This window comes from Chaetodon auriga, chromosome 2 (assembly GCF_051107435.1).
Source record: "Chaetodon auriga isolate fChaAug3 chromosome 2, fChaAug3.hap1, whole genome shotgun sequence".
In the NCBI taxonomy this organism is placed as follows: domain Eukaryota; kingdom Metazoa; phylum Chordata; class Actinopteri; order Chaetodontiformes; family Chaetodontidae; genus Chaetodon; species Chaetodon auriga.
This window is the reverse complement of record NC_135075.1, coordinates 12,568,219-12,594,266: the sequence shown is the minus strand read 5'-3', so window position 1 is coordinate 12,594,266 and position 26,048 is coordinate 12,568,219. Positions and strand designations below refer to the sequence as shown.

General features: G+C 44.2%; 2 protein-coding genes across 9 annotated transcripts in view; one reads left to right on the top strand and one right to left on the bottom strand.

The window, feature by feature from the left end:
- The window catches only part of kif21b (kinesin family member 21B), a 60,134-nt gene extending 46,335 nt beyond the window's left edge, over positions 1 to 13,799 (bottom strand). For 5 of the 8 annotated variants that reach the window (XM_076754858.1, XM_076754901.1, XM_076754908.1 and 2 more), the window contains exon 1: positions 13,366 to 13,760. In XM_076754858.1, coding sequence (XP_076610973.1) covers positions 13,366 to 13,406 — 41 coding nt within the window. In that variant the 5' untranslated portion in view covers positions 13,407 to 13,760. Of the gene's footprint in view, positions 1 to 13,365 lie in introns of all 8 variants that reach the window. The other 3 variants (XM_076754876.1, XM_076754893.1, XM_076754916.1) reach the window with 1 other exon arrangement.
- Positions 13,800 to 22,737: 8,938 nt separating this feature from the next.
- Positions 22,738 to 25,959, top strand: lhfpl5a (LHFPL tetraspan subfamily member 5a). Its single transcript, XM_076751139.1, has 3 exons — positions 22,738 to 23,140; positions 25,034 to 25,270; positions 25,712 to 25,959. The coding sequence occupies exons 1-3, from the start codon at positions 22,738 to 22,740 to the stop codon at positions 25,720 to 25,722; spliced, it is 651 nt and encodes a 216-aa protein (XP_076607254.1). The 3' UTR covers positions 25,723 to 25,959.
- The last annotated feature ends 89 nt before the right edge of the window (positions 25,960 to 26,048 follow it).

Sequence of the window (26,048 nt, the reverse complement as noted above, 5' to 3'; positions counted from 1 at the left end):
TGTCAATTGCTGGGGTGTTGGCTCCACATACACACCACAGGCTCGGTTTCTCATAAGCCTCAGCAGCACTTTGCCATGAAATAATGCGCAGACATTTCCAGCAGTGGCCTCCATTTATCAAATAAGTCACCTAAACAGATTTTGTAATGAACGTGAATATGAGATTGTTTCTTGAACTGCTGCCAGACTCCAAGCGGTGCATATTCATAAGCATACAGTACACAGTGTACTCAGCTGTAAATGAAAACCAGCTACCAACATACGGGAAACAATGCTGAAGTAACCGAGTCCTATTACCCACTATAAATTCATTTCTTTATGATGAACACTCAGAGTTCCTCTTATTTTACTTCTGTGTACCAAACACACCGAGTACAATCATGTTATATGTTTCCAACCTGATAAATACTAAACGCACACCTGAAACAAAGCAAATGCCATCACAGTTTTATAGTGTTACTTAATGAGCAGAACTGTCTCTCCCGTTCTGACGGAGATTAACTTCATGCAAGCAGCCCCAACACATATTACGTAAACAGGAGCACGGTGCCTCCATCTGGTTCTGTTCTGTTTGCTTGTACCAGACCTCCGATTAGTGCTTTGTCATTGTCAGAGTTCAGATTAGGATTAACCCAACTGACACAGCAGTGTGTGTGAGTGTGTGTGTGTGTGTGTGTGTGTGTGTGTGTGTGTGTGTGTGTGTGTGTGTGTGTGTGTGTGTGTGCGTGTTTGTTAGGGAGCATTTCTTCATAGACAGGCTATATTAGTAAAATTAAAGCGGGTATGAAGTTGCAATGTCCTGGAACGCGTTTTAAACAAATGTCCAGTGAAAGTGAGCGCCTGCTGTTTGTTTCCTGTCTCTGACTTGCTGTGACAAACCCAGCAGCTCTTATCAATGTCAATGTGAACACGTCTCGGTCATGTTCCCATAGCAACTGGGACAAGATAACTCAGCAGATACTCAGAAAGAAGTTTACAACTGTGGGGAAAAAAAATACTACCTTAAAAATAAAGAAACGCAAGCCCTCTTCCTCTGTCTACTTAATTGGAAAACTACAGTATCTGGATAAATGTATAAATAGAGGGACAAAAAAAATATTTTTCTATGAAGGGAGGCAGACTTGAACCCTTTTAGGACCCCCCCCCCTTTACAACTTGCCTCACAGCTAACATGTTAATGGCTGACCAGTGAGCTTCACAGACATGTGGCCTGGGTGGCTTTTCTGTCGAGATCATTTTCTAGTCATCACCAAAACGACTCCTCTCCTTCCACTTTATTCAACAGTTCTGTTTTATTATTCAATATTTCTTCTTCTATGTGGCAAAAAGTGCGTGGATGTCGTTGGAAATGTCCTGATAACACGTGACAGCAGCCTTTGTCAGACTGTACACCTGATACAAAGCTGCCGAGGTGGAGCTGATTAACGCTCTTTGAACCGTTTACCTCCCTGTGGCTCCCCCTCTGTATCTGCCTCTTTCTTGTTGAACTCTTAAAAGAGTCAAACCAATAAAAAGACAGAGGTAACGAGAAAAGGTAAAATGAGAACAAGAACAGGGGAGGACAGACAATATGGCGATTCACAAAGCTTGTCGTACGTTAGAGAAGTCAGGAAAATGGTTTGGCCTATTTTGGGTGAGGAGCTCTGGGCATATCGGTGACTGTGGGATGAAATGAGAGAGGCCCCGAGGTGCAGCAATTGATGGAGGGGAGGCAGTCCAGTGGCTGCTGAGGTCAAAACTGGGGGAAAAAAACATTTAACAAAATGTGGACGTGAAAAAAAAAACAGATTTGTTTCAAAGCCAACTGATCAGGGGATTGTCCAAGAGATTAGATGACAATTATGACTCACAAAGAGCTTTCAGCCAATAGAATTTCTGCTGTTGATAGACTTGAGAATGTGTCTGAAATGATGGAAATGTCCTCTATTAAACTGGGAATTTGCTGTAATTGGTTGATTATATACCACACAGTGTTAAATCTGAAAAGTTCACCATCTTAGTTTAGCATGTTAGCATGCTAACGTATGTTAATTAGCAGTAAATATGAAGTCCAATCGCGAGATTTGACCCAGAGGGGGCACAAACCATGAATGTCTGCATCAAAGAGATGTCAGCTGTTCTGATGTATTTACAGTAATTAGTGATTTGCTTCCTAATTAGTCAATGCACTTTTTTATAACTAATTTGACCGCAATTTTTCATCTTAATGTAAATGACTTCAGCACTAATGAACATCTTCTTATATCTTAAAGCTTTCATTGATGAAAGTCTCTTCATCAAAGAGTTACTGTATTACCAACCTGCTCTGTGAAAAACGAGCACAGTGCAGCTGAAAGGCACCATTTTTGATTATTGAGCCGCAGTAGGCATTTCTGTCCTGCTTCCCATTTAATCAGTACTCCCATTGATTTCCTGGATCAGCTGTCTGCAGTGATTCCGCACATAAAACCATCAACTGTCTCTCTGCCTCCAGCTGACCTTCTCATCCCTCTGTCTCTCCATATGTCTGCTGGTCTATCCACAGCAATCCATCTAAGACACTTTCCCATAACGTCTATGCAATGCTCTTACAGTAATCAGCTAAGTATCTGTGTATGAGTCAAATAACAACACACGCTGCCATAATGGGTTATGGACGGAGGCCATTCACTCCAAATTCTGTCTCTCGCTTCAGTCTCCAATCCTCCACATGGGCCCAACATCACAGCAGGCTAACAGGCTGGTAGCCAAACCCCCCCCCCGACACACACACACACACACATTCAGAAGTTCATATGCTGGACCATGGCAGAAATGAGCAATGGGCACCTGACTGTGCCTTGTCCCCTGGCAAGGTAAGGCCATGTTAGCTATGAATGAAATAAGCTGGCATCAACTAAAAGGGACTGAGGGGTGAGAAATTGCATTTAGCCAGCTTTGACCTTGGCTTAGAGCAACAGCATACCTGGGTAAGAAAGAGACAAGTGGACACTAAGGCAGCGGGGTTCAGACGGTAAAAGGCTGGCTCAGGTGGGAGCGCCACAAGAGAAAGCACTAATGAGGAACACTTGGACAAACTGAGGCGCTGATGCATGAAGCCAACGGAGGGAGAGCTGACGAGGAGTTCAGTTAATGGGAAAGCGAAGACAACAGTGTGCATTACAAGCAAACATGTGTAGAGGAAGTGGGACAGCGGTCACAAGGGGCTGGCGCTGGGCGTGGACAGCTGGCTTGCACAGGAGGTGGCAGGCAGACTCGCAGTGGACACCTTCTGCCACTCCCATTTGGCGCCACACTGATGCACACGTGCTGATGCTCCCGGAGCACCACGCCTGGTGCAATGCAATGTGTCCACGAGGCCACCAAATACTGTGGTCGTGTGGGCTAAACATCTTTGAATTTTAGCATATTGTTTGGACAAAACATTTTTAGATATGAGGATTTATTATCATTATGAGGACAATATAAGCACTTTGCAATTCTAACCTCTGAGAAGGCGATGGGTATGTTTCACTACTACTCTTGATCAGTACTGAAAGTAGAGGTTAGTTGCAGCACTGCTCTGTTTAAAGTACATGCCATGTCATAAAAGCATTAATATCAATTCCATGACGTGGTGCTCAACTCCGTCCATCATGGAAACAATGAAAAGTGTCTCTACTTTCGCTGCATGATTACTGACAAATCCATGCACATACAAAGAACCACTCCACCGACAGAGGATATTCACTGCTTCCTGAGTGAGACTGAAAGGCATTTTTACACACTCATCTGATGCTGCACTAGCAGTCCATTCAGCACTCACACTCAGACATACAATACATGCGAGCCACTGCTCATAGCCTTTGTATAACCTTATCTATCAAACTAACCTCACAGACTGGCAGCCCTGTAGCCTGAGGCACTGCTGCCGATTGGTAACCAACGATAAGGGAGAGCAGGGCTCACATATACTGTGCTCATTTGGTTTGACTGGTTGTGTTAGCATGCACACTGGAGCACAACTGAGCGAACTGGTTCATCGATGTTAACATGAGCGTTTTCTTAACTGAGCCAGACTTCAAGGACAGAGCTGTCCTACATTGTCTGGAAAGGGCCAGGTCAGCTGTTCAGCAAAGATCAACCAACTGAGCAGCAATCTTTCACCGTCTCCATCAGGAATTTATTTCTAAAAGACACACACTGTCGTCGTAAGTTTAAGGTCCGTCTCAATGCACGGCTGTGGCCTCATTGCTTTCTTTTTGTCTATTGTGCTCGCAGTCGAAAAGATGAAAAGGCATCCGTGCCCCCTGACGACAAACCAGCGCATCAAAGATAAAATGTGGATTGAAGCCAAGAAAACTTCAGATTGGGATCTGTGGACACTCCAGGGGTCTCAAATATCACATTTTTATGCTGATAATATCAGCTGAAGTGGGACAGGGTTGTGCGGAAAACAGGCTACACATGGAACTGGAATACAACAGAAAGCGGTGAACATCAGCTGTGAAAGATGCTGGTCTGGCCTCAGGCTCTTGACACAGATGAAACACCCTTCATGCTTAAAGGTTTTTGATTGTAAAAGTCTTAGATATGTTATTTACCTGACCACATATGCAATGCTATAATTCATACTGATAATAGTAATAACGGTGTGATGATCACAGCGTAAACTGTGCTGCTCAGTCAGAAACTAACTTCTCATCACTGTCAAACACTCGTAATCATCATTCATTTTCAGATGAGCATCTCTCATTGTTACAAGGGCACATCAGTCCGCATCATCGGAGCTGATTCTGGGTCAATCCCCACCCCACTTCCTCACCCCACCTCCTCATTTCCCTTCCTTCCCCCCTCGTCTGCTCTGTCTGCTGCTGCTCCATGGGGGGAGGTGGAGGCACAAGAAAGAATCAAATTAGCTTCCTTTCCTACATTTTCATGACAGACGGCCTTGTCAAGGTCAGAGAGGTGCTAGCCAATGTCTGCTTGATGCCAATTAGCTTCAACAAGCACTGGCCATTAGAGTAACATTTGTTGTTTTTGATGAACACTGCTTTCAGCCAAAGTGCTTCTTAGTGCCACAACTGGGTATAATTTCAATAACGGCTTCTATTTGAATACCTACAGTCTGGATACTGTCAGAGACAGACTTGACTGACAAACTATGTCACAAATTGATCCAGCGTGGAACTAAATTATGGCAGTGGCACTGGGAGACCCAGTGGGGAGTTCATAAAAAGATCAAAGATTGAAGGGAAAGTGGTAACAAGTAGCAGTCCTTCATAAAGAGTCAAAAATGTGGTTCTCATTTGGCTGTTAATCACCCAGGATCTTTAAAAAATAAGTGTCTTCACATGTGGAATATGATATGGATGCCTTTGCCATGCAGAACAAGTGAACAATTGAAACCCACATGTGCATGTAACGACTTTTTCACGTTTTGTACATCATATTATATGTGAAGTTAATGTTTTCACGTGAGGCATTTTGCATGTCACATGGGCCAATATGCGAATTATTCAAATGTGAAACGGTGTTTCTCATGTTGTCTGATAGATCTAGAAGGCTTCAACTGCAGCACACACAACCAGACAAAATACTAGGAATAATGACATATTTGTTTGTTGTGGTGATATATTTCAAGAATGTAAAGGTCGCCAGTCAAACAAACACATTTCTGCCGAAACCTGTGGCTGCGTTCACCTTTCTCCTTCACACACACAGTGTACAACACACTGCCCTGAGCTGCAGACTGCTGCCATGACTCTGCTTGTCTGTCTGTCTCCCTGGAGGGCTGGTTAGCATTAGCACCAGCCCAGCCTCCCACTCTGTCAGACAGCATTTAGCATGAGTGCTAATGTAGCCAAGCACCATGTCTGTCTGTCTGTTTGTCTGCAGGAATGTGAACCTAGCCAGGGGCTAAAGACCTGGCTTTTCTGTCAGGTACATGAACACACGCGTATTCTCCTTAAGTGTCAGTGTAGAAGTAGTATAAATCAAAAAATGGTCTATGATCTTGGAATAATGATGATTAGTCTGATGAATGGTGGAGCAGACAAGATAATGAGCTTCAGCTAAATTTGGCAAATGCTAATTTTCTACCAGAAAGGGTGTTAAGCTAGTTTATCCTACTAGCCTATGTATCTGAGCAGAATTGGAGTTGTAAGTCCATGCCTTCAGTGCCATTTTACGAGTATAAATTCACTCCGGTATCTATTTTGAAGTCATATTTTGTATTTCAGTGTGGTAGCATAGCGCAGGCCACATGGCCTGCAAATAATCTTAATGACTTCTACCACCTCTTCGTACTTTGAGGCATGTTCAAGACACTTCCTGAATCAACAACTACAAGATGATTTCACTGTGCTAATCAATACAATCTCATCATATATGAGAAAAAAATCTGCCGCCACATGGCTGATGTACAGTTACACTCACTGCCCATACTTTCTCAATAGCTGTGTGTTGTCAATTAGGGTCTTATTAGCTTCTTTGCCTTGCTTTACAGTATTAGCCAAAAACTGTCTATCTTACACAGTTCGTCAATAGTCTTGCCAGCGTCCTACATCCCAGATTTTTCTATTCATTGCTGTTAAAAGGAAAAGTCTTATTTCTGTTTATTTGATTATCTTTAAAACAAGCAAGAGTATCAACAGGACCAAATGCTAACATCAGTGGGCTAACACGCTCACAATGACAATGCTAACATGCTGATGTTTAGCAGCTATACTGTTTACCCTGTTGACCATTTTTGTTTAGCGTGTTGACATGCTAACATTTGCTAACTAGCACTCGCAGGCTGTGTTGATCAAATTAAAATCGTATAGGATAAGTTCACTTCTAAAGCAGCCAAATGTCAGTTCACTTCAACATTTCCTGCTGAATTCAGCTGTTTTAAAGCCACGGCCTGCTGTCACATCTCTCCATTCACACACCACAACACAAAACAAACTCAGAGACACAAACTCCAGCAGTGATTAAGCTACTTAGCACTGGAGGTGATTATGGGCCAGCTGGTCTAACACACACACACACACACACACACACACACACACACACACACACACACAGACAGCAGCTCTACTGAAGCATGCGCACAAACACTCTCTGGCCCACATTCGGAGAGCTTCACGTCTTTTGTCTTGTCCCTAATATCTACACTCACTCACTCACTCACCGAGCTAAATCCAATTTTGCTGTTCAGGAAGGGCACAGGGGGCTAAAAAAATTCACTTAAAAGAATTCAGGAGGAACAACATCGCGAATATGAATAATTCCATTTCAGATGGACACAGTGAAGAGACAGAAAGAGCACAGCAAAGCTCTCCCACAGAAACGCTGACCTGCTTACTGTGAGCAATGCTGTCAGGGGCCGAGGAAAGATGTGTGTGTATGTGTGTGTATGTGTGTGTGTGTGTGTGTGTGTTTAAGTGTATGTTTAGAGAGGCACAAAAGAGACAAGTGATTAATAAGAGAGTAGGAGGAACAGAATTATTAGATTTTACACTCCTGTCACTCAGTTCACACATGAAAAAAATCAGAGGAGTGTAATTTTAGACTGTTTAGAAAAGACATTAAACATTTAAACAGAGAAGTGAATTAACTCTATACAGTCTAGACACAACACCTGAGGGCCTTCATCCCTCTGCCTCTTCCTCCCTCCGCGGGAATATGGCAAACACGTGCAGCTGTGCCCAAATTATTCATACACACGATGCTCAGACGTACGCACACGCATGCACACACATGGACGCACCCAATGCAGACTGACTGCATGTTTGGCTAAGAGCTCATGTTTGCACGCTACAGTAGCCCTTTTGACAACAGAAGACACACACGCCCACCCCCTTTGTCCGCCACCCTCCTGCGTATCTTTTCCTCTTTGATTTTTCTTTGTATTTGTTGTGTTGAATCGCAGGAAGCATCGCTCTTTTCAGAGGACGGAGAGCAGCTTCTAAAACAAAGACGACATCAAAAATGGACTCCACAAACCTCTTTCTTTCAGCCCTTCCTGTATGAAAATATGGCCTGGTCTTCATCCCCATTTACCCTCCAATTCTCTGTCTTTGCTCAGTGTGTCTTTATCTGTATGTGTGTGTGTGTGTGTGTGTGTGTGTGTGTGTGTGCAAACTCAGCACAGAGCACAAAGGCCTGCAGTGACATCAGACTCATTCACACTGTGTCCTCTGTCTACACTCACCCAAGAGGTGCTCTGTTTAAAGGGCCTCTGCTACGCCTCATCCCCCCTCCCACACACACACACACACACACACACACACAGATCCCCAGTGATTTCTAAGTGACCACAACAATGTCAGCACACACAAACTGGTTATATGGTTCATCAAACATGCAGACTACAGAAATGTATTTAAGTCTAACCAAAACACTGGAAAAAATTAGGAAATTAACTGTTTTCTGTGCTGCCGTACAATCTGTAAAAAAGCTGTTCTTGTGTCCAAGCAGCATGAATTATTATAGAAAGCCAGCTCCAGCTGACACGCGATGGGACCCTGATAACAGAAAAATGCAAATGTTCAAACTGAGGAGCCTTTCATTTCTCACTGAATTCAAATGGACGAATTCAAATAAATACAGATCTGTGTGTGTGTGTGTGCGTTTGTGTGTCATTGTGTCTGTGCACGTGCAAGAGTGGGCGAATTGGAGGTGGAAGGAGCTGGGGGAGAGAGAGCTGGTGACTTTCCAGCACTTTGGTCACAGTCTCACGCTTTATTTTGCTCATGGTGCAGACAAGCTTGAGCAAGAGAAAATAAAAAGATGAGGCAAACGTTTAGAGGGAAGTCTTGAGGTGGGATCAGAGAACGCAGCATGCTCGTGATCAATCATGTTTTCCATTTTGAAGTTTGAGACAACGGGCCTTTATTGGCGCAGAAGAGCAGAAAAATGTGTTTTTATAAAGCAGGACTGAGCCGATTCTCTCGCTCAGGCTGCAGAGCAGCAGACTAACTCTTAGAGGGTTTATAAAAAATGGCCCGAGGCTTAACTTCAAGTCTGTTTTCCTTCAGTTTCACGCTCTCTCTGAGGTCTTAACTGAATCGTGTCAACGGTCTCATCAGCAGCTCACAAAGCAGGAAGTGAACAAGAAAGTGTGGATGGTCCAGCGGCAGCCTTACAGGAAGTCATTCTGCAAGAGCAGCACGCCATTTGGGAGTGCTGATGCACTGAACAGGGACAAGTTCATCAACAGCACAGTTGCACAACTGCTTTGAATGCCCATGCTGTGCTCTATACACTCCCTGACAGTCAGGCCGTCACAAAAAAACATCATCAAAAAGCTCTATTGTGCACCTATCATCAGACGTGTCATTACGTAGAGTTGTGCTATTGTTTGGAGAAGCAGGATTATGGGATGTAGCTCGGCAACCTCACTAACTTCTTTGTCCCATAACACCTCCTTGGCCACAGTCTGCTTGTAAAGCCCCTGAGCCTGTGCAGCCTGAGTGTCCATGTTGTTCTTATTAACCTTCAGGTCTCAGGTCAGAGGTTTCCTTCATCTGCACTGCAGTGACACACGCATATACGGAACATACTGCACACACACACAATGCTCAGCAATCCTAGACAGGCAATGTCTTTAGCACTCATACCACAAAACTGTTAGCACTGCTAGGATTGAAAGGCAACAACAAAAAAACATGTGACCCAGCAGGCCAGCGTGAGGGGGAAGTGATGCACAGCTGTGGACGGACGACTTGGGTGTGTGCCCTGTCACGTTTCCTGCTCCTCTTCCCTCGGATCGGGCAAAATCACTGATTGGAAACAACTTCAGCGGCGACTCCCATCAACAACGCAAAACTGCTTTCACTTTTCCCGACCAGCGACCGTAAATCTGCAGGGGGGGTGAATGTTGAGACCAAGTGTAAGAATGCACTCATGAGGAGATTGCACTGCGGCACAAGCGTGTGACAAGCAGGCTGATAACTCACACAGAAAAACACTTCCACGAGTTCCCACCGGATTCCAGTCCGTTTAAAGGCAACCCCCCAGGGAGGTTTGCAACCCAGACAGAGCCTGTGTGGCAAACGATTAACACACACAGGAAACAGGCGAGACTGGTAGCCTACACAGGACATACGTCCAACAACGAAACACAACCTTTTTTTTTTTTTTTTACTGCCATTTAAAGCCTTTGTGTATCAGCTGTGAGGGGCCCCTTCCGTAGTTGTATTCCGCTACTCTGTTTTGTTTTGAAGCCAGTGTTTTGGTCGTGCCGTGGCAAAAGCCCACAGCACTTTTATGGATTTATGATCAACTTTTGTGCTTCAGCAGAGCGCCGGTTGATCAACATGTTAGCAGATGACCAGAGAGACAAAAGATAATCCTTTCCCTCAGCTGAGCGCCTTTAAGCTAAAATGCTCTGCGTCATAACTGTCCAAAATCACCCACATGTGGGGTCTGAAAGAACACTGAATATTTTGTTTAGTTTTTTTCCATTTCTGTCATCATCTGGAACCACAGATGCACAGGACGTCCAGGGCTGATGAATCATTCTTTGGTAATTCTTTCAGGTCTTTTTCTGGCAACAGAGCTCAAATCAGACGGAGAGGACAGCCTGGAGGACAAGTCTGTTAAGGTGAGAACATCAAGCAACAGTCACAAGGTCAAAGACCACAACAGCGCTAAACAGATTTGTCTTTGTGTCTATTTATACACAGACACGGAGGCTGACTTAGCACTTCGGTAGAAGATGACAAGAGTTGCTCGCCGGTCTGAAATGAGTAAGTGGCAGAGCTGCTGAGAAACAGCAGGAGAGAGATCGATATGCAAATGGAAAGTTGCACTCTGCTCATAACTCTCTTGTCAAGTTACACCCAACGCACATGCATACACACAAAAGCTGAATTATTGACATTTATAGAGGCATGTGCACGCTTTGAGAGAGCCCCAGCATAAAGCTTTCAATCTGGGGCAAATGCAGCACTCAATATAAGATCAACAGGAGGAGGAGGAGGCTTTCTCGAGGTGAACTGAAACTGCACGTATGTCTGTGTGAGTGGGGTTCAGATGACTGAGAAAATGTGGGAGTCTCGCTCTCATAGCCCATTTGCATCAGACTAAGCTTCTCCTGTGACTGAACACAGCTGCACAAAGATGGAAGAGCCAAGCCAGACACAACTGAACAGCAGCCACTTAGGAGGGGGGTTACATTACATGCATCTTGTCGTGTTTGACTTGACTGCAATGCAGGACTATTGACTTTAAGTCAGTGTGTGCGTGCGTGTGTGTGTGTGTGTGTGTCCACATCCACTCCTCAGGCAGTCAGGTCTGAGTGCAGGATTGTAGGTCATGTCATTGGTTATATGGACATTGTTTAGGGGAAAGCAGCGCAGACATTCAGGAAATGGATGCTGGCGACTCAGACTATGTCAGACTCACACACACAAATGCAGAGCTGTATGCAGTCTGCCTGAGGGTCTGCACAACATGGGAGCAATTAAAGACCATCCTCTCTTATCGTCGGCCGAGTTTCTCAGGGAAAGAAAAAAAAGAAAGAAAGACCATCGGCGGTCATTGGGAAAAGCGTCGTTTGTACGGCAGGAAGTTATCCTTCTCTCTGTGTTTATTTGTGGGCTTCCCATTTCCTGTCAAACATAGACGCTTTTGGTGGCGCTCACAGGGCATGTAAATACACACACAGATCACACATGATGAAAAGGAGCAGTGCTAGCTCGCCCACCAGCGAGGCCGTGCAATTACACAAACGCTGTTTAATTACAATGTGAGGCTCGTGCTAATAAAACTGATTTAAAAGGTGCTGCTGTGATTATGATGCTTGGCCTCCTCTTGCTGAGGGAGATGTGAGTTCAGCAGTGAAAAGAACGCTTACACTCTGAGGATCATGACCATATTGCATCACCACAAAGAAGACGCAGACGCAGCTCAGCGCACGGGCGGACGTGTGGCGTGTGTAGTGAAATCTGTCGCCTTCACTCGTTCAGCTGCACTCTGTCAACAAGCCTCCGATTCGGCCTCTAGACTTTAATCAATAACTTCAGTTGAACAGCAGCCACCAGTCGTCTCTGTGGCTTCTCTTTTCACCTTTTTTTCTTTGCTTTTTCAGTCAGCACCACCCACCCCACTTCCTGTTACAGTTGTCGCTGTGAACAGGCACAAAGGAGAGTCACTCAGCGGCTGATTGACAGCTGACTCTGAAACTTCCCCTGGGGAAATGGGGCCATCGGTTGTAACGTTGGTCTTAAAAGGCTGCTCTCCTGGGCCGACCCGCCCCCCCCCAACTTCATTCTCAACCCCCACTGAGCTAAATCAATGGGTCCCAGACTGGGGTTGGAGAACGTAAAAGGGTTCCTCGATGAGGAATGGTTGAATTTGGCTATTACTTTGTTGCAGTTGCTTCACATTTGCACAGAGAGGGTGTAAGGATGCCTATTTTAATCACATTCATCCTTTGCATCTGTGCAATACAACGCTCATCCTCTCATAAAGGACTCTCAGTGTGACCTAGTAGGATTCATTAGCTGCTCTGAGTCTGGGAGCGTCCGAGCTGAAGGACAGTGGGTCTGTCAGACCACCGCCTCAGCTCCACTCACTGCAAAATGAGGGTGATTACAGACGCAGCCCCCATCACACTCCAGTCATGCCTCCCAGTTTCAGAGGCGCGCGTGGCCAGCAGCACATGCACATTTAAATGATCTCTTTCAAATCAGCATTTAGCCTTGGCACTCTCAATCGATGGGCTGCTAATATCTGCTGACATGAAGCCAACAGCTGCTGTGCTGCCCGAGCTTTTGGGTGCATTTCCAACAAAGGCAGTGAATGACACAGCTCTGAAGGAGAGCATCTCTTTGTGCTCGACTCATTTGCAGAGGCCGAATTTAAAAAATAAATAAAAAATTAAAGAGCCTCTGCCTTCAAGCCCTGCTTGATGGAGCAATCTGAGCCATATGAGGCGTTCACTGCACGGTTAGGATAAGGTGAGACTGCAGGTAGTTGCCTCTGAGAATAATAATGCAAAAAATAAATAAATAAATTTGGTTTGGAGAGAAACGCCCATTCTCCTCCCTGCACCTGGCTGCAGCTGTCCTTGTCACTTCACCCAATGTTAAACCCTGAACGCAAACCGCCGCTTCACATGAAACGTGTCAATGCTGTGCAGAACTTATACATGAAAACAATCATATGGAGATAGCGTGGTGCTGCCTGATCAATACTGTGCAGAGCACCACCCACGTATTACAACACAAGGTGTAAGACTCAGAGGCTGTGTAACCTGCTGTATCCTACAACAAGCAGAGACACTGAGTGTCTGAACGTGTAAAATAAGACGATAGGTGTGCGGGATGCGTTTAATTGATCGCCAGGAGCCACAGACACAATGTGGTCTGCTAAGGTCGGCAGATTTCCAGCAGACAGACGTAGGAGGCTTACCTCAACGCCACCTTCACACAGCAGTCGCCCAGGCTCGCCATTATCGCTTTTAAGGTTCACCGACGGGATGTGGAGGATGTCGGCTACGTTGGCTTTTCGGTGTGTGTGGAAACCGTGCGGTGCTGCGGCGGTGCGGGGCGTCTCAGGTCAGCGGGAGCAGCCGTCAAGACCTGCCGGCGGCGAGCTGCCTCATCGGGACTCCTCCTGTCGTCTGCTTCTCCTCCGCTGTGGCGCTCATTTCTGGCTCGCTGGTGGTTGTCACATCGCAGAGTTTAACCCGCTTTTTTTTTTCTTGTTCTCTTTCCGTGCTCGGTCTCAGTCGCTACATCCTGTTTAAAGTGCGTCTGAGTGAAGCGTATGAGCGCTCCTCTGAAAGCACACCGCTGCTCTCACACAGACGCGATCACGTTGGAGCGGCGCAGAGACCGTAAACTGTAGGGGGTAATGCTGCCTTCAAGGGCGGTCGGAAATTTGAAGAAAATCTGGAGCGGTTGAGCAGACGGTTTTTGCCACTCAAAAATCAATACCTTCCGACTCACAGTGCACTACAGGGGTTTAAGTGTCATTTCACCCAGAAATAAGGCTGAAATGGAAAATGGTAAATCAATAGTTATTTACCAGTTGCCACACTCATCACCATGGATATGGATAGAGACAATGCTGGCTCAGCTGCTGTCGAGTTGTATCATGCAAATCCAAAACATTCCCAAAACAATAAGCGTGTGCTGTACATGAACAAAGAGGTCCTGGTGGAAGAAATATTCAGATCCTTTACTTAAAGAGGTTTTCCAGCAATTTAGCATGTCATTTCCATAAAGTTGGGGAACGGGAGATATATTGAAACTGGTAAAGAAAATAATGGTCAAGACTGATGCAGCAGAGGCTGAGATAAACAGCTTTTACTCCCCAGTATGGCTCAAGTTCCAAAACACTGCATCTCACACTAGATTCTTAATGCCCACTTATTTTAAGCACCAAAGGTTTTCTGCTTAAACTTTAAGTCTGAACTTTGGAAAGTTCCCTGCAGAGTCACAAAATACTGTTTATACAGTTTGAGTAGTGCTCCTCCTGACAAATAAAGTGAACTTCATGTTTAAAATCAGTGCCCCTCCACAATAAGGCAATATCACAATGCCAAAGAAAAAACAAAGAACTATACAAGTAACGTGACTCCTCTTAGTAGTAAATTATTGTATTTTATAGTGGTTGTTACTATAAACCTATGCATTAACAAGTAAACAGGACACATTGCAGCTGGTCATGGTGGAGGTAACTGTTTTATATACTGTTTGGTAGTTTAATCTCTAACAGTGTATCATATTTTTTGGGCTGATTACATGATTTCATGTAAATTATTCATCTACAAATTAGCTATAGCCAACAAATAACTGCAGTGCAGTAAAATATAGTCAGTGCCAAAAACTGAAATACTGAAGTAAAGCACAAGAAGCCTATCTCAATCCCTCTTTCCCTAGTTTAAATGGACTTTCTATAGTTTACAACAATACAGAGGAGTCCCTGAAAGCAGCATAATCGCATTCGATTGACACGCAGTTCGGCTAAATGCTGAATTATCCCCGCCTTTATTGAATCTGAAAGACCAATCAGCGGGCTCGACAGGCCCGTGTGGTCCCTCCCAGCAGCACACCCACATGGGGCAGTAAAGATTACAAAGATCCAGCACCACGACCGCCGGCGGCGACATCTGAGGTCCGTTTAACTGCCATAAACAGAGGGAGACTGTTCCCATGACGGAGAGGAGGGGCCACCGGTTCAAACACCTTAAGGTCAAAGGCTGAAACTCATGCAGAGGTTATTATGTTCCAGCAGAAAACGGAGTTGATTTGCTCTGGTTTGGATAGGAAGTTAAACTCTGCTCACTTCCCTCTCCTGCTGAGTCAGATTTCTGCAAAAGGGGAAACTGAAATCCTTTCTCTTAGCTAAGTCAAACAGACATGATGCTGTTCCTCCTCAGCCTTTCTCTCTGTCTTGTAGATCTGTACTGCCTAGGTTTGCCTATTTCCCTCCTCATTTTAGTTTCCTCTCTCATGCTGATACAGCCAAGTGTCTGTTGTACTGCTTTAAATCATCAGTGCAAAGTCACCAAACCACTTCCCCTTTGTCTTATGCTGGCCAGAGTGGAACCCACTCAAACCTCCGACTTACCCAAATCCTCATCCTCATCATTATCTATGAGTCATGTTCAAACTGACAGTTTGCCAGTGACATGTCTGAACTGTAGCAAGTTATTTCCCAGTACAATGCAAACACAACTCAGTTGGCAATTTCTCAACTTCAGAAGAATACAACTTCATCTAGGTGGGGTTTTGTACTGATGCTGTTGGACCATGTAGAAGGCAGCTCAACCAGTTGTGTAGTGGTGAATAAGACAAACGTCCCTGCACAGTCACCACCACTTTTATGTAATGAAACACGGTCTGTGAATGGTTGCATTAAGTATAAACCTATTCTGTGTGCACAGAGGAGCTTATGACCAGCAGTGTGTGTGTGTGTGTGTGCGTGTGTGTGTGTGTGTGTGTGTGTGTGTGTGTGTGTGTGTGTGTGTGTGTGTGTGTTGTCCCGAGGACCAGGTGGCGATGTTAGTGCTGGACAGGCTATGCTCCCGGGGAGCAGTGCTGGATTCCACACAAGATTAACATCCAGTTATGAGGATAAAGCCACAATCCTCCTAGATCTGCTGGGAACCGGCCACCGCAACTGGGCCAAGACAACACACAAACAGGGGTGGTGCACACGCAAACACACACCCGCCTTAGCTTGCGTCTGGTGAACTTTTAAGACCAACTCGTACAAACTGTTACATAATTAGGCAGCGCAGTTCTCCTGAGCATGTGTTAAGTCCCTTTCAGGCATGTTTACAGGTTTCCAATCCAGTCTGGCTCATTTCTCCTCTGTGTGCCACCTCCTCCTCAGCACTTTCCAATGTAAAAAGCACGTTTCATAACCATACTGTGTGGGTTATAAAACCCCCAAGATATTTTAATATTGCAATTGCCAAACTGCAGCATAATCCCTATATTTAGGGCTACACACAGTCAAACAGCACCCTAATTACATAAGAGGCGTTCAAATACAATCAGCCCAGCCGCCCTCGGGTCTGTCAGTCACGGTGAAGTCGGTAATTCATTCTCCCACTTGGATTTGGCACTTTCTTCTTCCAGCAGCACACATGCGCGCACACACTCACACACACGTTTTTGTAATCATTTTTGAGGACATTACAAAGACTTTCCTGGAGACTTACCCTAATCATAACCTTACCCTAACCTTAACCTCAGTCTTCACTCTAAAATTGAAGGATTTTCATTATGGGGACCTGCATTTTGTCCCCACAAGTACAGCGAGTGACCGTGTAAACAGATTTATGTCCCCACAACATAATACATGGGCACACACACACGCACACTCACACACACATTATGAATCTTACTTGATGGCCCATCTTCTCATTTCTGCAGCATGTGATTATATCCTGACCTGATATAAGATGACTAAGATGACTCATAACTGTATGTACCACAGTCTTTCTGCAGATATTTTTCACATGTTCAATTCATCATTTTGAAATAAGACATCTTGCATTGCCACACTGATGAAAAATAATGTACAAGACACTGATAATGCACAAAAGCAAAGATCGCCCTCCGGCAAATTTCCATCACAATATACGTACTGTGATGTGTAAAATCTATATATCAGCCTTGTGAGCAAAACCTGTGATGCATTTAGGGCCAGTGTTGTCTTTCACCACTCCAGCCTGTGCATCACATTGCCTCCTTCAGCAAAAAGACAAGACATAAGACGGAGAGAGGGAGCTGGAAGATGAAACTGCACCCTAATGTATTCTACACCCTTATGCTTTGATGTGTCTATAATCCCTCACATGTGTTTTCTATATTTGGCTTTGAAGCTCCATAAACTAATCCTCCATTCTTTACCGTAACAAAACTGTTTGAATTGGCCAGGATTACGCAAACACACATTTGACGTCTCACTGGCTGGCAGACACACAGGTGCATCGGCAGAATGAAAAGTCAGGCAGTTGAATTACGCTTCCCTTCATTTCCTTCACAATGGGAATATGTGGCTGAGTCTAAGAGGTGCGCGCACACATGTTTGATGTTGTCCATGTTTTATGTTTGCATGTGTCTGACAGAGGAGCTGCTTATGTGTTTTAGATTTATGTATGTCAGCTGCAGTGGCATAATGCAGAGCAGGTCCTTGCCTGTTCTTGGCAGTGCCAGACCCCCTGTAGTGCTTTGTCCCATAACCCTGCAGAGCTCAGATTTCACTCTCAGCTTTGAGAGTGAAAGTACTGAAAGTACGTCTGAGCTGAGTGGAACTGAAAATCACAAAAATACCGCAACAATATTTTTGACTTGATTTGAATAATTTGATGATAGTTTGAGTTACAGGATATTCTGTCATGCCTGCATGCATGCAAAGTGTTTGACTTTGTCTGAAATATATTATGTATTACATAGTTATTCATTTTCTTGCCAAGAGTTAGATGAGAAGGTTAATCATGCTCTCATATTTGTTTCCTAAATATAAGGCCATAGCCTGTTAGCATAGCTTAGCATAAATACTGCAAACGAGGGGAAACAGCTAGCCTGGCTCTGTTCAATTGTTACAAAATCTGCAGACAAGCTCCTCTAAAGCTCGCTAATTAACACATTATATGTAATTTGTTTAATCCTGGAGTCTTTGTGAGGTTAGCAAGATTAACCAAAGGAGACCTGCTGCTAATTTGAGGGTTGTGTACAGTATTTAGCTGCACTCTTCTGGACAAAGACCTCAGATGTTGTTCCTGGAATTTGCTGGAGCCACTCTCCAAGTTTGGGGGTCTGCATCTACTGTGGTGTTCATCTTCACTCTAGGCCTTCCTTCTTCAGGTTGGTTTCTCTAGCTTCTCATTCTTCCTGATACTGTGGTCACTTGGGATTGTTACATCTGTTGGTTACCTGTGTGAATGTCTTTGAGGTGGTCTCTAGTATTTTTTTCCACTGCTGCACTGAGTTTTTGATGAAGGTTGTTAGTGTCCTGTTGTCTTTTTATAGCACTCCAGTAAACATGTGTGAGGCATTGAATCATAGGCTTCCTTATAATCAGTCCAGATGTTCGAGTAAATGAAATATCACGTGTTAATTAGGAAGCTTTAGAGATGCTCACAGGCAGATTTCGTTACCTTTGATGGAGGTCTGTGTTTCAGGTCTTTATGCTCAGCTGAGCTAATCACCTGCTGGCTGTAGCCTTTTATTTAGCACCAGATATGAGAGTGGTATCAATTTTCTGACATCTAATGCTCAACAAGAAAGTGTATTTCCCCCAATTTTTTGCGATTATTTTAATCTAAAGTAGGAGTTACTTTTCTCGTAGCTGTAATTGGTTAAGAACATTGTAGCACTGTAGAACAGGAAACAAATATTTAAATTGTATCCCAATATGATGTTAAATTGATATATCTTCCAGGTTTACCATACTTTTGCATAAAGCAGAAATACATAATACTTTAAGTATATATGTATGTGAGCCCGGAGGAGCCCGTGTGTAGACATATAATCACACACAGATCACCAATCACCCTGGGATGTAACAGTGCTGAGCGATCAGTAATGAGTCATAAACATGATCCCCTCTAGAGCAGACCTACATTCCAGCTTCCATCCCCAGGGCACAGGCTGACCCACACTTTGCTCCGTTTCTGCCCCTGCTCTGATGCTTCCTGCTGGGCTGTGACTGGGCGGCGGCCGGGGTGGAGGCTGGAGGACAGCTCATAGTGACTGCCGCCGCCTCGGGGTGTTTCAGAGAGCTGGTGACACTCATTGACTGAGTTACTGCAGCATCACAGGGCACGAGGCCACTGTGTGTCTGCATGTGCGCTGAGAGGAGGAGGTCAAGATGAGAGGAGTGGTTGTTCTTGGTGAGTGGTCCCCTGCCCCAAGCAGGGGACCACTCAGTGCTTTTACTCACACATACATGAAAGACTAATAGAGTCCATCTGTGACAGCCCCCCTTTCTGCCACACACACACCAAGTCTGTCAGGCTCGAGCATATCACCCATAATACCTAATGTGTTTCTACCAATTCACATCACTGAAAGTCTTCCAAATTTTGGAGAAAAATCCACTTCCTGTAATGAAAGTAAACATAATTTGATGTGAATCTGGCTGTGATTTTAATGGTTGATGAAAGGAAGATCACAAGCTAGTTTCACCGACTCACTATTGAAACAGCCTGTCATTAAATTAGTGTAATTTTGTGTGCTCATCTTCTCTGTCGTCTTACCCCGTCACCTACCCTCTCATCTCGCTCTGAGGGCAATCCAGCCCCTCGTTTCTATGGAAACAGCCTGTGAAGATGGCAGGCAGAAAGGGACAGGAAGAGATGCTGAAATGGCAGAAAAGCCTCTTTGTGCTCGCAGAGACTCTCAGAGCTAATAGGCCTGAAGAGGGTGTAAAGGGTTAATCACACACATACACATGACATGAAAATGGAGATAAGAAGCACCAGCACACCCCAGAAATTCCCCTTAAAGCCATAGAGACAGAGCTCCATAGATAACTTTTTTTTCTTAGTTTTTATTTCAACATTTTTTATGTGCAACTTTGTATTGTATTGCCCTTATTTTATCTACACCATGTCAGGAGACCAGTGTCAGCAGGGCCTTGCTCATGATTTGCTGTCTTGGCATGCACACATACAATATATAAAAACATGCAGAAGGAGAGAAGAAAATCTCAACCTCTGTCGCATGCACAAGATCACATAAATACACACACACACACACACACACACACACACACACACACACACACACACACACACACACACACAATTTCACTCCATTCTGTGTTGGAAAATTGGATTGCTGCTCCAGAATAACTTGATTATAAACAGCCTCCCTCTCACTCTGGGGCGGTATCACTTAATAAAGCTAAGTGCATTGACACGCCAGCGCCCACACTCATACACACATGGAGATACATGCACACACCCACCGTTGCACACAGATGTATCAATCTATTACATGATGCACATCAACAGTAAAGAAAAATACAAACTGGGACGAAACATCAGAGACATTTTTCAGGGAAAAACGATGGATTCTAGGTAAAAAAAAAAAGAAAAGAAAAAGAAAAAAATCAGCCTCTAAGAAGACATCATCCAGTAAGTGGGGGCTTTGTGCATCTAAGAACTGGCTGATTAGGATCTGAGAGCTACCTAAAGGTCAGATATGTCAGCATTAAGTATGTGAAAGGGCCTCTTTAAGTCAATACAGCCATGTGCAACGGTATGTTAGCCAACACTGAGAACAAAAGATGGAACAGGAACATGGAAGAACACGATGTGACGACTGAACGCGTTATGTTACAGCAGTACAACTTTTGCTGTGGGCGAAATGCATTGAGGAAATAGCTGCATTTACAGCCCACATGTGACTGTAATAAATACAGTATAATTTAATGTTGCTGAAATAAATGCAGCAGATTTGAGACATTGTGTGTTTTTTTGTTTGTTTTTATTGACGACAAGGATCATGAACAGGAAAACATTTTAACACAAACAATAGGTGAATACACAGAATCGGAAAAAGGATGAAAATGTAACATCCTCTGTGGGTTTATAGGCCACTAAACTTCAGAGGGATATATTGTACTGTTTGCTACATTTATTTGATTGCATTTGCTAATAGTCACTGAGCAGATTAAGAATTTGCATATAAAAGATATCATCATTTTAAAATATATGTAATCCATTGTTATAGATTAAATGGCATATAAAGGGGTTACAGTTAGCTCCATCTCAACAGCTACAGCATTAAAATATTTACACATGCATCAGTTATAATAGTAATCCAATAATAGATAAATAATAATATAACACTAAGAAAGGAGGTGTTTTATGGTAACATGTCTGTCTGTTAGGTGAAGGTTCAAATCCAGCAAGTTTCCTCTAGTTTTACCGCACTGTTTGTCATCTCGTTGCTTGACTCTTCTAACTCTAACTCCTCAGGACATGTGACCAAAATCATATGAACTTGCAACTTGGAATTTGTCTGAGGAGGGATTTGATGGAAATTCACTGGCGTCAGAGCCTGACAGAGAGATGTAGTCACACTGAAGCTCTGTAGCTCCACCTAGTGTTACACTGTAGCACATGCAATTAAGTTGGTCTGAGAATATTAAATAAATAAATAAATAAAAATTGATAATTTCAACATCAGAAATATGGATCCATATCATCACAGTCTTTACTTCCGACTTGAAATGCATTGTGAAGTTTAGCTGCATGAGGCTTAACAGCCCAAGTTAATCAAATTAAGTGTATCTATTTCAAAGTGACTGTGTTCTGAGGTCAAAATGTCTTCTTTGTGGTCTGTCCCTCGGCAAGCCAAGGCTGTCTGCTGAAGCACAAAGAGGGAACTTTGGGTAGAGGGAACAATGACTACAGCTCTGTAACACAGCAGGATAGGTAGAAGATTATGTGCACCGGTGGTCAAAAACAGACAAAAGTTGAAACGCAGGCAGGCAAATAAAAACCAAGGCGAAATAAAGGTGGTCAGGCAGAAAACAGAGCAAGAGCACCACAAACAATCTGGCAGGGGATGAGTGGAGAGGGTGTTTGCAGGGCTGATGAGGGGAAGGGGGATCAGGTGTGCAGGTGAGGTCAGGTGACTGGACAGGGCGGTCCTGGAGGGCGGAGGGGAGTGGCTGCATGTGAACTGGCAGGAGAGTCAGTGTGTGATGGGATAAACAACACACAGAGCTGCTGTAAGAAGGGATTTCCTTATGGCCAGTATGAACTAAGAAAAACTCAATGTACATGTACATATGAGCATATATGAGTATTATTTTAAGCCAAAAATTAGAAAAACGATCTTTTATAGTAGGTCTGACCCAACACCTGGTGAATTTAAAAGTTAAAATCCGAAATAAAATACAGGGAAGTGATTACAGCCAGTGAAAGTGAAAGGAGAACAGCCTTGCTTGCCACCTGTGTTACTCTACTCTGCAGATCGTTTGACCATTAATCATTCATTATCTGCAGACCGCAGCCTCCCCTGCAGAGGAAACCCTGCTGCAGCTGATGCACAGGGGATCACACTGAACACTCTGGAGGCTGAGCTGCTATGGCACCCTCTAAGTTAGTGCATGGAGCCTAATGACCTCTGTGGTGCTATTTGTAGTGTTAAATTAGGAGAAACTTCTTGTCATGTTTGATGCAGCACTCGGTAATGAGGGATTTAAAGACGGTGTTTTGTGTTTAAACTGGAAGTTTAAAGGCTGTTAGCTGTTCACGTTTTTAACACGTTAAAAGGAGAAAGAAGGAGTTTTTTTCCTCTCGCCATGCTCCCAGCTCAGGAAGCAGCCAAAATCTACCACACCAACTATGTGCGTAACGCGCGCGCCGTGGGCGTGCTGTGGACGGTGTTCACCATCACCTTCGCCGTCATCACCGTGGTGGTGTTCATCCAGCCGTACTGGATCGGGGACAGTGTCAACACGCCGCAGGCCGGGTACTTCGGCCTCTTCCACTACTGCATCGGGAACGCGCTCACCTCGGAGCTCACCTGCAAAGGGAGCGCGCTGGACTTCGGCTCCATCCCGTCCGGCGCGTTCAAGACGGCCATGTTCTTCGTGGGGATCTCCATGCTGCTGGTGGTGGGCAGCATCGTCTGCTTCAGCCTCTTCTTCTTCTGCAACGCGGGGAGCGTCTACAAGATCTGCGCCTGGATGCAGCTGGCCTCCAGTGAGCTCCAGGGTTTGACCAAAGTTTGGATAGCTGCCTGCGCACATGGAAGTTACTTTATGGTTTACAACAGCTTATTTGATTCATATAAAACGTGCATTCTGACCCATATATAAACTATTTCACATACAGAATATAAGACGAAAACTACAGTCTACAAAAGTACACACCGCTTCCACGCTCATAAACTGGGTACATCGTTTTGAGTTTCTTTCCATGTCTGCATACACAGCATATTTACTGCACATTACCACTTTACCTTTGCCATTAAACCTAATTTTACCCAAACAAATAGAAAATTAGCTATTTATTCAGCTCTTTGGAATTAAAGCAATGTGAAAATGCATGTGCTTGAAACATCAGTGGGTGAGTTTTTTCAGTTTTTTAGTTTAGTATAGGTAGTTATTTCTTCTCAGTGTATCATGTTAAAAAAACTTGAAATCTGATCTGAAAAGTAACTGGTAACTATAGTTGTGAGTGGAATAAAACTTAAAAAAAACAAAACATCGTGAAGAAAACCTAATCTCAGGACATGGCACCTCTACTTCTATGTCATTTGGTTAAAAGATGAGTTCATTTGAGCCTCAGAAATACTCGAAAACTCACACAAAAGCAGTAACGAGATCCTGCAGAAGAGTAATAGAGACGTTATCTAATAAAATTAGAGGCCAGACTATCATATCCAAGGCAAAGTCTTGACCCCGCTGGTTAATTTCAGTTCAACATCAGCAGCATTTCAGCACTTTCCTTTAGCAGACGCACACACAGACCCGAGTGAAACCTGATCTGGTCTTTTGAAACATGAAGCAGCTTGTGAACAGATGCAGCTGCAAGTGAAAGGACAAGCCTGTAATGAAACAAATAATGAGATTAACCTGGAGGTGTGCTGTTCCACTTTCTCCTCTCGCTGCTCACACCTTCAGTGTGTCTGCATGCTCCTGTGAAGGCCAGACTTTATGTGTCTGTATATGACACACATAGACAATATCTTTTTGAATGTATTCAAGCCTCTAAATTATTTGTAAATGTTCCATGTTTTTGTAATTTTTGCATATGCTGGCTTTAAACGCCAGACACTACGTTAAAATGGGTATTTTAGTGGGGGACGCTGAGACCATACAAGCATTTCGTGTATGAGCTGTACAAACCTTTTATCAAAGGTTATTCCCTTCAATTACCTTAGTGCAAGGAAGTGTGTAGTTCTTTGACGAGGAGAGTTAATCAGGGCCAACTCAGTCTGTGAGAGGTTTACTGCAAGCACTGAAAATGAAGGGAAAATGTAAAAACAGGTTAACAGGTTTGATCATACATGTATGAAATAGAACAACTGAGTCCTGATTGTTTCAGGTGGTGTCAGTGTTAAACTTCCTGATGAGCAGTGGCAGTTTAATGATTATCTGCAGGGAAGAGAGTTAATAAGGCGAGCAGGAGAACTTTGAGTCAGTGAAGGTGAGAGTGTGAGGTGCAGAAAGCAGAAGTGAGGTGTGTGAGTGTGAGAGAGAGAGAGAGGGAGTTTGTGTGTGCTAATGTTTCACCTCATCATCTGATGCTTCACATGGCTGCACATGCTGAGGTGGGCAGCACGAGGCCGCCTCTCTGTCTTTCTGTCAGTCAGTCAGTCTGTCTGTCTGTCTGCAGAGTCAATAATGGATGAACAAGTTCATCTTTCTGGAGTTGAGATGCTCTGGAATTGCTAGGCAACTCACGTGTGTGTGTGTGTGTGTGTGTGTGTGTGTGTGTGTGTGTGTGTGTGTGAATGAGTGCAGTGTCTATATTTGATTTCTCTGCTGGCTTCTTCATGTTGCTGTTGGTTGTTTCAGTGGTGGAGCTGGAGGAGGTGGTTTGTGATATTGGCCATCAATAGAAGTCATCCTGTACGTTCCCCTCTCTCAGGTACATGCATGGTGATTGGCTGTATGATCTACCCTGACGGCTGGGACTCGGAGCAGGTGAAGCGCATGTGTGGTCAGCGCACTGACAAATACACTCTGGGCAACTGCACGGTGCGCTGGGCCTACATCCTGGCCATCATCAGCATCATGGACTCGCTCATCCTGTCCTTGGTGGCCTTCAGCCTGGGCAGCCGGCAGGACAAGCTGCTGCCCGAGGACTTCCAGGTGGAGGAGAAAGGTGGGTGAGGAAGACACAGGTTGGATGAGGATATTTAGCTGGACAGATGACAATGTATTTAAATGACATAGGGGACCCCTTTACCTTTTCTTGCCACGTGAGGTTGACATTTCTAGGTTTTAATTGAAATATGTCAACAATTATTGGATGAATTGCTGTGACACATCGTGCACGCACTCATGTTGCCCAGAGGATGAACTGAAATACCTTTGAACCCCTGACTTTTAACTAGCACCATCATCAGGTCACCATTTTTATTTGTGTAATATTAATCATATTCCCATCAGCCCCAGCTGCACTGTGTGTTTACTTCTAATTTGCTAAACTAAGCTGCTGCTAAACCTCAACATGTTAGCATTATCTTAGTGAGCATGGCTGACATGAAGCGACATCATTGGCTGAACTGACGATGACATCTCCTTGTTTTTCTCTGAACTACAGATAATGCCTAGGCCCCCTGTGGACACCAGAGGGAAGAGATGGATGAGACTTAACGAGGAGTACCAATGACTGCAGGGCTTCAGAGGCTTCAGGACAAATTTAAAAATATCCCGTCCTTCAAACTGTGACAGTTTACGAACAGACTGTCCGCCTCCTGCTCAGACCAGATTAGCTCATTTCTACTGTATTTTGAGCTAAAATAATCAATCATCATTCTGTGGACAGATAACTTTCAGCTCAGCAGGCACCACTGAAAATGTACATTAAACATGTGTGTTGTGTCAGGACGGTTTTGGTTGGATATCCTGATATGCTCACTTCATCTTGGATCATGTTA

Coding starts and splice junctions, on each gene's coding strand:
- lhfpl5a (XM_076751139.1), top strand. CDS start 22,738: ATGCTCCCAGCTCAGGAAGCAGCCAAAATCTACCACACCAACTATGTG. Junction 23,141..25,033: donor CTGGATGCAGCTGGCCTCCA/GTGAGCTCCAGG, acceptor CCCCTCTCTCAG/GTACATGCATGGTGATTGGC.